The sequence below is a fragment of the Bos indicus x Bos taurus genome, chromosome 26, assembly GCF_003369695.1.
Source record: "Bos indicus x Bos taurus breed Angus x Brahman F1 hybrid chromosome 26, Bos_hybrid_MaternalHap_v2.0, whole genome shotgun sequence".
NCBI classification, from domain to species: Eukaryota; Metazoa; Chordata; class Mammalia; order Artiodactyla; family Bovidae; genus Bos; species Bos indicus x Bos taurus.
In genome coordinates this window covers 11957409-11971391 of record NC_040101.1, presented here as the reverse complement: position 1 = coordinate 11971391, position 13983 = coordinate 11957409, and the positions used below count along the sequence as shown (strand labels likewise).

The 13983-nt window shown below is 45.5% G+C and overlaps 1 protein-coding gene across 2 annotated transcripts in view; it reads left to right on the top strand.

Moving 5' to 3' along the window:
- The first annotated feature begins 13368 nt into the window (after positions 1 to 13368).
- Positions 13369 to 13983, top strand: part of SEC23IP (SEC23 interacting protein) — a 39503-nt gene continuing 38888 nt past the window's right edge. For both annotated transcript variants that reach the window (XM_027528484.1, XM_027528483.1), the window contains exon 1: positions 13369 to 13600. In XM_027528484.1, coding sequence (XP_027384285.1) covers positions 13438 to 13600 — 163 coding nt within the window. In that variant the 5' untranslated portion in view covers positions 13369 to 13437. The remainder of the gene's footprint in view (positions 13601 to 13983) is intronic.

Here is a 13983-nt window from a genome sequence, read left to right as displayed (position 1 = left end):
TATTTAACAGCATAATAATGTTAAATTAGAATATTTATCTAAGCAACATTACAATTCAACTTTAGGAAGCTAAGGGGATGAGGATGTATAGGATTCATATATGTGATAGGATAAATAAGATTTAAACCTCATCTTAAACCTGGGAAGTCAACACATAATTCAACGGAGGAAAAAAGGAAAACTCAGAAGTGACAATATAATGTTAATTTGAAAATACAGAAATACTGAAACAATCAGCAGAAAGAATTGAATGTTGTTGCCTCCAGGATGGGGTAAAAGTTTCTTGTAAACATTTGCTTATTTTCTATGTACTTAGCATGAATTCAGCCTCAGCTGCACTGGAATTTCCACTAGATTATGAGATCTTTGAAGCAGTGATTTTGGTATTTTTATGCTGTATTCCCAAGTACCTAGAACAGTGTCTGATGTCATAGATGTGCAATAAATAGTTGCTGAATGGATAATGCATACTTTCCATTAATTGCCTAAATCTCCTTTCTAAATAGACGCATTGAGCATTTTTTAATTAATTAATAAATTATAATTTTGGCTGCTCTGGGTCTTCATTGTGGCGGGCGGGGCCCTTCTCTAGTTGAGGTGTGTGGGCTCATCGTGGTGGCTTCTCTTGTGGTAGAGCACAGGCCCTAGTGTGTGCAGGGTCAGTGACTGTGGCTGCCCAGTGGCGTATGCAATCTTCCTGGAACAGGTTTCAAACCTGTGCCCCTGCACTGGCAAGCGGCTTCTTAACCACTTCCCCAGGGAAGTCACATCAGGTATTTTACATACATTATTTTCCTAAAGTCCTTTGTCGTATTCTGATCTGGTTTGTTGCCCTCTACTTCTGGTGCAAAACTGTCTTCTTAGGGTCTCCCACCACCATTATCCTAAAGATTCTCTTCTTTAGGTTCATCTTTTCATTGAGACTTCAAAAAAATATGTTTTCTCCTTTCAGGGTTGTGGAAAGTTTGTCCTGCGAAGAACTGCATTTCCTAGCTACGAAGTGTAGGGGAGGTTTGTTGCCTGGCTAGGAACTACATTTCCCAGGCTTCTTTGATGCTAGGCAGGGATATATGACTAGGTTTACCAAAGCAGCCAAGGGAAAGTGTATCTGGAACTTCCACTTCAATTTCTTAAGAATTTGGCCTTGGATGGGTTCTTTGTTCTTTCCTGATGGATGGGGTGGTGATGTCTAGAATGACCTTGTGCTAAAGCCAGCCTAGATTTTCATATGAACATTGCATTCTGAGATAGCTTTTTTTTTTTTTCTTACAGCTGCTAGCATTACTCTAAATAATACAGAAATTATTTTCAGAAGTGATGTGCTACCGTAACAAAGACAAAATGCATAACGTGGCTCTAGTTTAGTGCTTGGATAGTGGATGACAATAGATGAAAGACAAAATGCCCCCGGGAATGCAGAAGATCATTTATTTGGGCTGTTGGCAATAGAGAGAACACACATTCAGGAGAGGTGTTTTTTTTTGCACTGGGTCTGTGTTGCTGTACATGAAGTTTCTCTAGTTGCAGGGAGTGGGGACTACTCTGTAGTTGTGCTGAGCAGGCTTCTCACTGTGGTGGTGACTTCTCTTGTTACAGAGCACAGGCTCTAGGGTACGTGAGCTCAGTAGTTGTGGCGCTCAGGCTTACTTGCCCCAAGGCATGTGGAATCTTCTAGGACCGGGGATGAACCCACATCCCCTGCAATGGCAGGGAGATTTTTAACCTCTGGACCACCCGTGACCTCCCTCAGGAACATTTTAAAGAGTTAAAATTGGAGATTTTATAAAAGAGTCACTGAGGATGGGGTCAGTCTTATTTTGGTAAGTGCAAGAGCCTCCTTTACAGTTAGCCCTTTCTTAGAAAACAAAAGGGAGGAGTAATTTTCTTTATTTTTTGACCATGCTGTATGGCTTGCAGGATCTTAGTTTCCTGACCAGGGATTGAACCTAGGCCCCTGCAGTGAAAGCGCCAAATGCTAACCACTGGACCGCCAGGGAATTTCCAAGGAGGAATTTCTAACCATCCCTATTTTCTGGGGAGTGAGGGAAACAAATGGGAAAGTTGGCACGTACCAATCCATTGCTCTACTGTCAGAGGATATGGGTCAGAGTTCTATTGTTAAATGCAGTCTGGCCATTGTTTGTGTGTTCAGTCTCCCAGATGTATTGTGCAAACCACATATGTAATTTAAAAGTTAAATTTTAAAAAGTAAAAAGAAACAAGTAACACTTTTTTTTTTTTTTTTAATGAGCTGACTTTCTGGATACATTTAAAAGGATAAATAGTCCTTTCAATCAGAGAAGGCAATGGCACCTCACTCCAGTACTCTTGCCTGGAAAATCCCATGGATGGAGGAGCCTGTTAGGCTGCAGTCCATGGGGTTGCTAGGAGTTGGACACGACTGAGCGACTTCACTTTCACTTTTCACTTTCATGCATTGGAGAAGGAAATGGCAACCCACTCCACTATTCTTGCCTGGAAAATCCCAGGGACGGGGAACCTGGTGGGCTGCCATCTGTGGGGTCGCACAGAGTCAGACACGACTGAAGCGACTTAGCAGCAGCAGCAGCAGCGGTCCTTTCAATGGAGAGAAAAAGAATAGACATTGCTCTGGCACAGAGTGGTAACACTAATTTTAATAATATATTTAACCCAATATGGATTTCCCTTGTGTTTCAGCTGGTAAAGAATCTGCCTGCAATGTGGGAGACCTGGGTTCAATCCCTAGGTTGAGAAGATCCCCTGGAGAAGGGAAAGGCTACCCACTCCATCGTTCAAGCTGGTTTTAGAAAAGGCAGAGGAACCGGAGATCAAATTGACAACATCCGCTGGATCATTGAAAAAGCAAAAGAGTTTCAGAAAAACATCTATTTCTGCTTTATTGACTATGCCAAAGCCTTTGACTGTGTGGATCACAATAAACTGTGGAAAATTCTGAAAGAGATGGGAATACCAGACCACCTGACCTGCCTCTTGAGAAACCCATATGCAGGTCAGGAAGCAACAGCTAGAACTGGACATGGAACAACAGACTGGTTCCAAATAGGAAAAGGAGTACGTCAAGGCTGTATATTGTCACCCTGCTTATTTAATTTCTATGCAGAGTACATCATGAGAAACGCTGGGCTGGAAGAAGCACGAGATGGAATCAAGATTGCCGGGAGAAATATCAATAACCTCAGATATGCAGATGACACCACCCTTATGGCAGAAAGTGAAGAGGAACTAAAAGGCCTCTTGATGAAAGTGAAAGAGATGAGTGAAAAGTTGGCTTAAAGCTCAACATTCAGAAAATGAAGATCGTGGCATCTGGTCCCATCACTTCATGGGAAATAGATGGGGAAACAGTGGAAACAGTGTCAGACTTTATTTTTTGGGCTCCAGAATCACTGCAGATGGTGATTGCAGCCATGAAATTAAAAGACGCTCACTCCTTGGAAGGAAAGTTATGACCAACCTAGATAGCATATTAAAAAGCAGAGATATTACTTTGTCAACAAAGTCCGTCTAGTCAAGGCTATAGTTTTTCCAGTGGTCATGTATGGGTGTGAGAGTTGGACTGTGAAGAAAGCTGAGTGCCGAAGAATTGATGCTTTTGAACTGTGGAGTTGGAGAAGACTCTTGAGAGTCCCTTGGACTGCAAAGAGATCTAACCAGTCCAACCTAAAGGAGACCAGTCCTGGGTGTTCATTGGAAGGACTGATGCTGAGGCTGAAACTCCAATACGTTGGCCACCTCATGCGAAGAGTTGACTCATTGGAAAAGACCCTGATGCTGGGAGGGATTGGGGGCAGGAGGAGAAGGGGACGACAGAGGATGAGATGGCTGGATGGCATCACTGACTCGATGGACATGATTTTGAGTGAACTCCAGGAGTTGGTGATGGACAGGGAGGCCTGGTGTGCTGCGATTCATGGGGTTGCAGAGTTGGACACAACTGATTGACTGAACTGAACTGAACCCACTCTATTATTCTGGCCTGGAGAATTCCATGGACTGTATAGTCCATGGAGTCACAAAGAGTCAGACACGACTGAGTGACTTTTACTTTCACTTTAACCCAACATATAAAAATATTGTAATCTGTACAAATAATCCATGTGAAGACTATTATCTTTTTTTAATCTAATTCATCAAAATCCAGAGTGTATTATATACTGATAGCACATCTCAATTCAAATAGCCACATTTCTAATATTTAGTAACCACAGCTGGGCACAGCTACAAAATCAGGAGATCTGTAAGCACAGGAGAAATTGGGGCTTTCCTGGATTGAAAAAAAAAAAAAAAAACAACAACAACGTGGTATTCAAACTCAAGGAGAATTTATTCAAAGGTGTTTTCAAGGATAGGTCCTTTAAGGCTTCTCAGGTAAACTAAAGAATCTAGCTTTGTAGCAAAGGTCAGATCAGGATTGTAGCTTGGTTTTAAATGACCTCAAGTTAACCACCATTGAAAGTCACTCAGTCATGAGCTACTCTTTTTGACCCCCATGGACTATACAGTCTGTAGAATTCTCTAGGCCAGAATACTGGAGTGGGTAGCCTTTCCCTTCGCCAAAGAATCTTCCTAACCCAGGGATCGAACCCAGGTCTCCTGCACTGCAGGCGGATTCTTCACTAGCTGAGCCACAAGGGAAGCCCAAGAATTCTGGAGTGGGTAAGCCTATCCCTTCTCCAGTGGATCTTCCCCAGCCAGGAATTGAACTGGGGTCTCCTGCATTGCAGGCAGATTCTTTACCAACTGAGCTATCAGGGAAGCCACAGTAACCACTGTTACGCTCAGAGAAAAAAGAGCTTAGGTCAGACACGGAAGTTACTTTACTGGAAACAGCAAACCAGGGGCTGGCCTGAAAGAGTCTGTAACTGTTCAAGCCTGAAAGCAAGTTTCAGGCTGCAAACTCATACCAACAGGAAGTAAACTGCCAAAGCTGTACTGCCCCTAACGAGGATGTACTTCCCAGTGCCACTTCACTTACGGCCTTAGATGACCACCATCAAGGAGAAGCCCCCCAGAGGGCAAAGCCAGGGCCAGTAAGGACTGTGGATGTGGGTGGGGGTTATTTACAGAGAACCAAACCAAAGACAGCCAGGACTAACCACAAATACTCTCCACTGTCAGGGCAGGGGTATTTTCAGTTTTTGTCTAGAAGGACTCAATCATTTCTACAAAACAGAGTGTACTGTGCTTTCCATTCCTCTTTGATTCCTAGCGGAAGTCTCCATTGCAGTTACCCTGTTGTTGCTCCACAACCATCTATTGAGTGTCTCGTAGTCATAGCTCCTGAGGAACCACATCCAGAATCACTGGGAAAAGCTGAGCTGCCCAGGATCCTGGACTTTTAAGCTGAAGGCAGCTGGTTGCCACCCTTGGGGCACAAGTATGTTCCATTTGGGAAGAAGGCTTGGTAAATGGTGGCCAGAGGGATAGACTGCCATGGCAATTATCATTTGCCCACCAAAACCTTCTTCCTCCATTGTTATAGGACTGTAGTCACCAGAATTGTGGTTACCCAAGTGTGGAGTGTTATTTCCCAGCTCTACTTGTACCCAAAGGGAGTGCCTTTTGTCGAAGTTCACACTAGTGGAATGTGACCCAAAGTGATGTGTGTTAACTTCTGTCTCATTTCTCTTAAGGGACATTTGGACTCTGTGGTGGTCCAGTGGCTAAGACTCCGTGCTTTCACTGCAGGGGCCATGGGTTGTATCCTGGTTGGGGAACTAAGATCCCACACACCTCACAGTTTGGCCAGAAAAGCAACATGGGACATTTGTCTCTGAACTGAGCTCACCTCTTCTTATTGCCTTGGGGGGCAGCCTCAGAAGCGCTATGTTGAAGACAAAAGCTGGTCACCAACATGTACTCTTGTTTGAGTGAGAAAGGAACATCTGTTTGAACCATTGCATTTTTGGGTCTTTTTGTTAGGGAATGTGCTTGAATTCCCCTGTACACCTGTGTTGGATATCCTGTTACTTGCAGCCCATATAGGAAGACTTAGCCTTATTCCTTTATTTTTGGTGGTGCCCCTCCATCATATTCTTAGAAAGTCTGCTTGAGAGGTAAATATTTTGGGAGCTGAATTTCTGTGCATCTGACCTGTTTTTATACTTCTGGAATCTGTATGGATCTTTGTCTCCTGTGCTCAGATGTGTTTTTTCAGCTATTGTGCTGAATACTGAAGCACCCCCCCTACCCCCTACCCCCTACCCCCTTTTTTTTTAAGATTAAAAATTTTTTTTTTTTTGGCTGTGCTGGGTCTTCCTTGCTTTGCTCAGGCTTTCTGTAGTTGTGGTGAGTGGGGGCTACTTTTCTTTGCAGCGCACGGGCTTTAGGGGCGTGGCCTTCAGTCATTGCAGCACAAAGGCTCAGCGGTTGCAGTGTGATGACTTAGTTGTTTCTCGGCTTGTGGAAGCTTCCTGGACCAGAGATTGAACTCTGTCCCAGGTGGTGTTAGTGGTAAAGAATCTGCTTGCCAATGCAGGAGACGAAAGAGACACGAGTTCAATCCCTGGGTCGAGATGATCCCCTGGAGAAGGAAATGGCAACCCACTCCACTATTCTTGCCTGGAGAATCCCTTGGACAGAGGAGCCTGGCTGGCTACAGTCCATGGGGTTGCAATGAGTTGGAGACTACTGAGTAACAGAGCACAGCAGTGTCGCCAGGGAAGTCCGAAGATTTATTTTTTAATGGATCATTTTTAAAGTCTTTCCCGGATTTATTACAATATGGCTTCTGTTTTATGTTTTGATTTTTTGGCCATGAGGCATGTGGGATCTCGGCTTCCTGACCAGAGATCAAACCAGCACCCCCTGCATTGAAATGTGAAGTCTGAACCACTGGACTGCCAGGGAAGTCCCACTAAACTCTTTTAATTTGGAAACCGGTATCCTTCATTTCTGGATATAAATTTTTTTCTTGATGATTCCCTCCCCTGCATGTTCTGTCTTTTTTAGCAGAGCTCTTAAAATGCAAATACTGGTTTTTCTTGCCTGGTACTCTTAATTTTCTTAGGTTTCTCGCCTAGCTTCCATCTGTTTGTCTTTTTGTTTTCCTTTTTGAGAAAATTTCTCGTATTTATTTTCCTTATACTTACTTTCTTGTTTGTTCCCTAAATATTTCTTTTCTTTCTCGAACAGCACCCTGATCCTGTTTCTTGGTTGCAGATCCCTCTGAAGATATTACTGATAGATTTTTTAAAAGTCCCTGCCTTCCTGTGTGGGTTATTTCTTCTAAATTGCCATTTCCTGTTCCTTTTGTGGGTTATGTTTGGATCACTGTCTTTCAGGTTCATGACTTTTCTCAATCATGTGGTAAATAAAGTGTGGGGACGGCCTCCCACCTGTGCTTCTTCTGATCACACCTGTCAGCCTGAATTAACACCCAGCACGTCACCTTGTATAGAAAGCAACACAAACCCTCCTCCAAAAGAATGGCCATTTCTGATATCGACAGAGCATGAGGCTCTCTGCCCACTACCCCCAACTTCCAAATCAGTCACATGTGAGCTGATGCCTCCTACATCTCGTTTTAAGCCCGGACTTCTTTCTTCAGTTTTAGAGCCATCTAATTGCTGGGTATCTCCATTTTTATGTTCCACTTTGTCCGCCTGTTGCTCTGTGTTCCCTGAATCAGAAATTAGCACACTTTCCATCCAGTCTCCTGTGCCTCGTCTCCCTGTTTACCTGCCTTGCCAGGTGGACGTGAGTGTGGAAGAGGGGGCTGCTGCTCCCCAGGGTATGAACTGTCAGGACTCTGCTGGTCTGGCCATTCTTGTATCCCCCGTGTCTGGCACAAGGGCAAGTTCACGTAATAGAATTTGCTGAAGGAATGCCTGAACAAAAAAGTGTGGGGACTAAAAAGGTGTTTGGGAGCTCAGAGCAGGTAAATGGGTCTGGTGGTTATTTTTTGTCTAGATGAGTTTATTTTTATATGAATCAGTTCAGTCGCTCAATCGTGTCTGACTCTTTGTGACCCCATGGACTGCAGCATACCAGGCTTCACTGTCCATTACCAACTCCCAGAGCTTGCTCAAACTCATGTCCATTGAGTCGGTGATGCCACCCAATCATCTCATCCTCTGTCATCCCCTTCTCCTCCTGCCTTCATTCTTTCCCAGCATCAGGGTCTTTTCTAATGAGTCAGTTCTTCACCTTAGGTGGCCAAAGTATTGGAGCTTCGGCTTCAGCATCCATCCTTCCAATGAATATTCAGAACTGATTTCCTTTAGGATTGACTGGTTTGATCTCCTTGCAGTCCAAGGGACTCTCAAGAGTCTTCTCCAATACCACAGTTCAAAAGCATTAATTTGTATAAAAATATTTATACGAATATTTCATGGAAATGGGAATGTAGCAAGAGGGTCTGGGTAGTAGAATAAAAAATTGTAAGTGGAGATTCGTAGGTGTTTCTCTATTTACATCTGGGATCAGGCTTTCCCAACACTGGGCTCAGCATCGGCCCATTTCTGCTGCCCATATGCAGATGCACCCCTGGGCACACTTGGCGTTGCCCACAGGGCAGCAGGAGCAGTAGCTCTGATTTGCAGGAGGTGCATTTGCAGGAGCAAATACTAAGAGTGGGGGCAGGTGCAGGAACCACCAGAGGCTCACGAGCACTTAGGGTTCATTTTGAGCTGAGTTGAGGCTAGATGTCCAAATCAGTGGCTAAGAAGACATTTGGGCTAGTGGCAGGGGAATTCTGGGCTAGCTGATTGTGAGGTAAATTATGGGGTGATCTGCCTGGTCTTCCCAGTTAGCTCAGTGGTAAAGAACCTACCTGCCAATGCCAGAGATGCAGGTTTGATCCCTGTGTCTGGAAGATCCTCTGGAGGAGGAAATGACAACCCACTCCAGTATTCTTGCCTGGAAAATTCCATGGACAGAAGAGCCTGGCAGGCTACAGTCCATGGCATTGCAAAGAGCCAGATACGACTGAACAACTGAGCACATCACATGCTGCCTGGGCTGTCTTACTGGGGAACCCTGATTTAATTATCTCTAGATGTTTGGCACCCCACTCCAGTACTCTTGCCTGGAAAATCCCATAGATGGAGGAGCCTGGTGGGCTGAAGTCCATGGGGTTGCTGAGGGTGGGACACGACTGAGCGACTTCACTTTCACTTTTCACTTTCCTGCATTGGAGAAGGAAATGGCAACCCACTCCAGTGTTCTTGCCTGGAGAATCCCAGGGACTGCGGAGCCTGGTGGGCTGCCATCTATGGGGTCACACAGAGTCAGACACGACTGAAGTGAGTTAGCAGTAAGCAGATGTTTGTTCACATGACCCCAAGAAGAGTCTGCTAATCTCCTGCCAAGAGGTTGAAGAACTGGCATCTAGTGTTTTCGGAGCTAAGTGGAAAATTGGGCTGGGATTGTGGAAGAGAGTGTTTTATTATTCAGTATGTACATATTTGCTCAATCTTCCTCCTGTTTTGGGCTTCCCTGGTGACTCAGACAGTAAAGAATCTGCCTGCAATGCAGGAGACCCAGGTTTGATCCCTGGGTGGGGAAGATCCCTTGGAGAAGGGAATGGCAGCCAACTCCAATATTCTTGCCTGGGAAATCCATGGACAGAGAAGCCTGGCAGACTATAGTCTAAGGCTGTGGAAGTGTTTTATTACTTACTATGTACACAGTTGCTTAATCTTCCTTCTGTTTTACCCTGTCCAGAAGGAAAACTCAGTCTTTTTCCTTTAAGGGGGATGGTCAGTAGTCTAGAGTGGGGGGGTCAGAGCAGGGGGAGGGGATCTGTTTAAAAAGTTTTCTCCAATCCTAATTCCAGGACCTCTGTTTTCCACTGGACCGCTACTTCCACTTCCAGAGGTGTCTGAGGTTATCAGGTCCTAAACTTTTTGGTGATCCTATGGTGCAAATAATGCTGCTTTTGAGCTCTCCCCATTACTGGTTTGCTAAATCATCTACTACTTGCCCTTTGTTTTTTTTGGTAAAATCTTGTTGCTGTCAAATCGTCCCACATTCTCCTCATCCTTACGGGTGTATGCCTAAAAAAACAACAACAACAACAAATCAAACAAACCTGTTTGTGCTTTCAACAGAGTTTTAGGAAGAAAATGAAGATCCAGCTGCTCAGTCTGACATCTTTACCCAGAAATCACTCCTATTTCTGTTCACTCCGACTGCAATTGCTCTCCTTTGAGTCACCATCATTGCTCAGCTGGCCACTGCAGCAGGCTGCCAACTGTTTTTTCTATGCTCAGGTTTGCTCTTTCCTTATCTATTTTATTACACTGAAGTCAGAGTGAACTTTCTGCAGAACAAATATTATTTCTCCACCCGCCTTTAATCCTTTCTTTCAGTCCCTTTTGTTCTTAACTTGAAGGACCGTGTATCAGCTGGCCTTGATCTACTTTTCATTCTTATCTCCAGGCTTTCTCCCACTTGTTCACTGGGCTCCAGCCATGCTGTAACCCAGGTTTCTTTTATTACATTCAAATATGACATCTTAAGGCATCCCTACATACTGTAATTTTATCTGTTAGTTGTCTCTTCCCACATCCTCCAACCCCTCTCCTCCAGCTTTTCTGGTTAACTTCTACTCATTCACTTTCAGGTTTCAACTTAAATATGTTTTCTTCAGGAAAGCCTTTCATGTGGCTCCAGACAAGGTAAGCCCTTTGTTGATGGTCTGATTGTTCTAAATACTTGCTATCCCTCCCCCCCCTAGAAAGGTTACAACTCCCTCTCCTGATGGTGTCAATATTCCACATAAGACACTTTTGGAAATTTCACATTATCACTTTCATCACACTTCATTGTTATTGTGTGTTTAGTTGTCTGTCTTTCTGACCAGACTGTAAGCTGCAAGAAGGAAACGTCCTGTGTCTATCTTATGTACCATGGTATCCCCAGGGTTTAGTATACCACCTTGACCACTCACAGTAATGGCAAAGTCCCCTTGACCAAACTCTACCATGGCTACTAACAGCATAAGGCCATGTCCCCAGGATGAACCCTGTCCCCCTTAAAATGCCTGCATGAGAAAGCTCAACAATGCAGGGAGAAGTGACAGTTCCGACCTAAATCAGGTGATAGGCATAGAGGCCCCTGATCCTCCCTTAAGTAGTTACTTTAGACAGTTAGCTACTATAAATCTTCTTTCTGCCCCTTTGAGATATAAAGCTTTTGTCACACAGAACTGTATTCTCAAGGACTTGACAGCCCCTCCCAGCCTCGTGGGTGCCAGCATGCATGCCATGTCACTTAGTCGTGTCTGACTCTTTGCGACCCCATGGACTGTAACCTGCCAGGCTCCTCTGTCCATGGGATTCTTCAGGCAAGAATATTGGAGTGGGTTGCCATGCCAACCTCCAGGGGATCTTTCCCACCCGGGGACCAAACCCACATCTCTTACGCCTTCTGCATTGGCAGGTGGGTTCTTTACCAGTAGTGCTACCTGGGAAGCCTGGTGGGTACCTTGCTTTAACTTGTACCACTGCCTGTCATGAAGATATGAAAAAGTTAATTCCTCCTCCACAAAAGTACAAATTAACAAACCTGGGTGGCCTAGTCACATGTACCAGCAACCCATGACACCCTTCAGTGCTTTCCTTAGCTTTTTGTTTTTTTTCTCTTGACAGTAAGCATGCTGCTGCTGCTAAGTCACTTCAGTCGTGTCCGACTCTGTGCGACCCCATAGACAGCAGCCCACCAGGTTCTGCCATCCCTGGGATTCTCCAGGCAAGAACACTGGAGTGGGTTGTCATTTCCTTCTCCAATGCATGAAAGTGAAAAGTTAAAGTGAAGTCACTCGGTCGTGTCCGACCTTCAGCAACCCCATGGACTGCAGCCTTCCTGGCTCCTCCATCCATGGGATTTTCCAGGCAAGAGTACTGGAGTGGGGTGCCATTGCCTTCTCTGACAGTAAGCATACTAAATAGTTATTAGGTAATAAACGGGTACTATGTTAAAAAGCAGACATTACTTTCCCGACAAAGGTCCATCTAGTCAAAGCTATGGTTTTTCCAATAGTCATGTATGGATGTGAGAGTTGGACCATAAAGAAAGCTGAGCGCCAAAGAACTGATGCTTTTGAACTGTGGTATTGGAGAAGACTCTTGAGAGTCCTTTGGACTGCAAGGAGATCCAACAAGTCAATCTAAAGGAAATCAGTCCTAAATATTCATTGGAAAGACTGATGCCGAAGCTCCGATATTTTGGCCACCTCTTTTGAAGAACTGACTCATTGGAAAAGACCCTGATGCTGGGAAAGATTGAAGGTGGGAGGAGAAGGGGAGGACAGAGGATGAGATGGTTGGATGGCATCACGGACTCAATGGACATGAGTTTGAGCAAGCTCTGGGAGTTGGTAATGGACAGGGAAGCCTGGCGTGCTGCAGTCCATGGGGTCGCAAAGAGTTGGACATGACTGAGCGACTGAACAGCTGAGGGACATGATAGTTTCGTTATTTCAAAGCTTTCTTTGGGGTTTCTCCTATAGCCTTCTCCTATCCTCCAGTAAGTTATTTTTTTCTTTCATAATCTAACTATATGAAAGATAATCATACCCAAATTATCCACAATAAACTAGTCAGATTATTGTGGATGGGTAGAGGTGGACACGACTTAGCCACTAAACCAGCACCACCACTATAGAAAGCTGTTAAAAAGTCACACACCCAAACATCGATTCTCTCTTTTCGCTTTTTGGCTTAAAATCTTCAAAAGTTTTACCATTTCTTTTTTTTTCCCCTTCTGGTGAAAACAAAAACCATCCAAAATTTATTCTCCAACAGACAGTAGCAGCAGGTGAAAACTACAGGGGTTTCTCCGCAGATCATGCATTCAGGAGACATTATTAGCTAACAAATGAGAAATCCTCTGGTGTATTTTCTGTAAGTTTTACCATTTCAGTTTCTGGACCAATGACAAGAATTCAGTTCAGTGCAGAAAGTGTGGATGGGTAAGATGCGGATATCTAGTCAGAGCGGGTGAGCTGGTCTATACCTTGGCCACAAATGGCCCACACACCTCTAGTCCTCCCTTGGTCTGCTGCTAGCAATATGTTTACCTACACGTGCAGCTTTCGCACTTCCTCAAAATCTTACCTAGTTAAACGCTCCTGTGGGTACTTTATGGAAGCACAGAGCGCCGCCCGCAACCCGAGACTTGCAGTGTCGATTCGTACTTTTATTTACAAACAGCAGCACCCCATCTCCCACGCTCCAGCCCCAGTCTGTCCGGCCCCGCCCGGGCAGTGGCCGACGTTGTCACTTGCTAGGACCCGGGCGCGAGGTCGCCGCCGCCATGTTACTTTCTGGCGGCCCCGTTGGAGAAGGCAAAGGGAAGCTGAGCGGCCGCCCGGAGTTCCGGCCCTTGTGCGCAAGTGCGGAAGTGTGTTGGCCCCGACTGCGCTCAGTTTCCGGCCGGTGTTTCCGCACCGGCCGCCCGTAGACGTGTAACGGACGGTGGGCCGCAGCCATGGCCGAGAGGAAACCTAACGGTGGCGGTGGCGCCGTCTCGGCCTCCTCGTCGGGCACTAACTTACTTTTCTCCTCCTCGGCCACGGAGTTCAGCTTCAACGTGCCCTTTATCCCAGTCACCCAAGCCGCCGCTGCCTCGGCCTCCCTGCTCTTGCCCGGAGGTAGTAAGGAGATGGAGATCCGGGTGGGCAAGTGTGGGCGGGGGGCGTGAGGTGAAGGGTCGGACAAAAGGTTTTCCTTTGCCTGGATCAGACCCTCTGCTACCTTGTCAGGGCAGTTAGTGGCCAGATTTGAGTAGCTTCGGGACTTTGGGGTCTTGGGGGCGGGGGCCAAGCTCTTCGTCAAAGGGACTGTTCAAGTGCTGGCCACTCCTGCACTGGCATTCCTCAGGTTTTTGTTAAACATCTCCTGGTGAGCCAGGTGCTTGCAGGGAAGGTAAAATAAATTATTACCGCCTCTCCTCGGATACAGTAGACTATCTCTTAGGGTAGGCTCGTAATACTTGCAAAGCAGAGGTATAGAACACAGTCATCTTTCAAGGCCG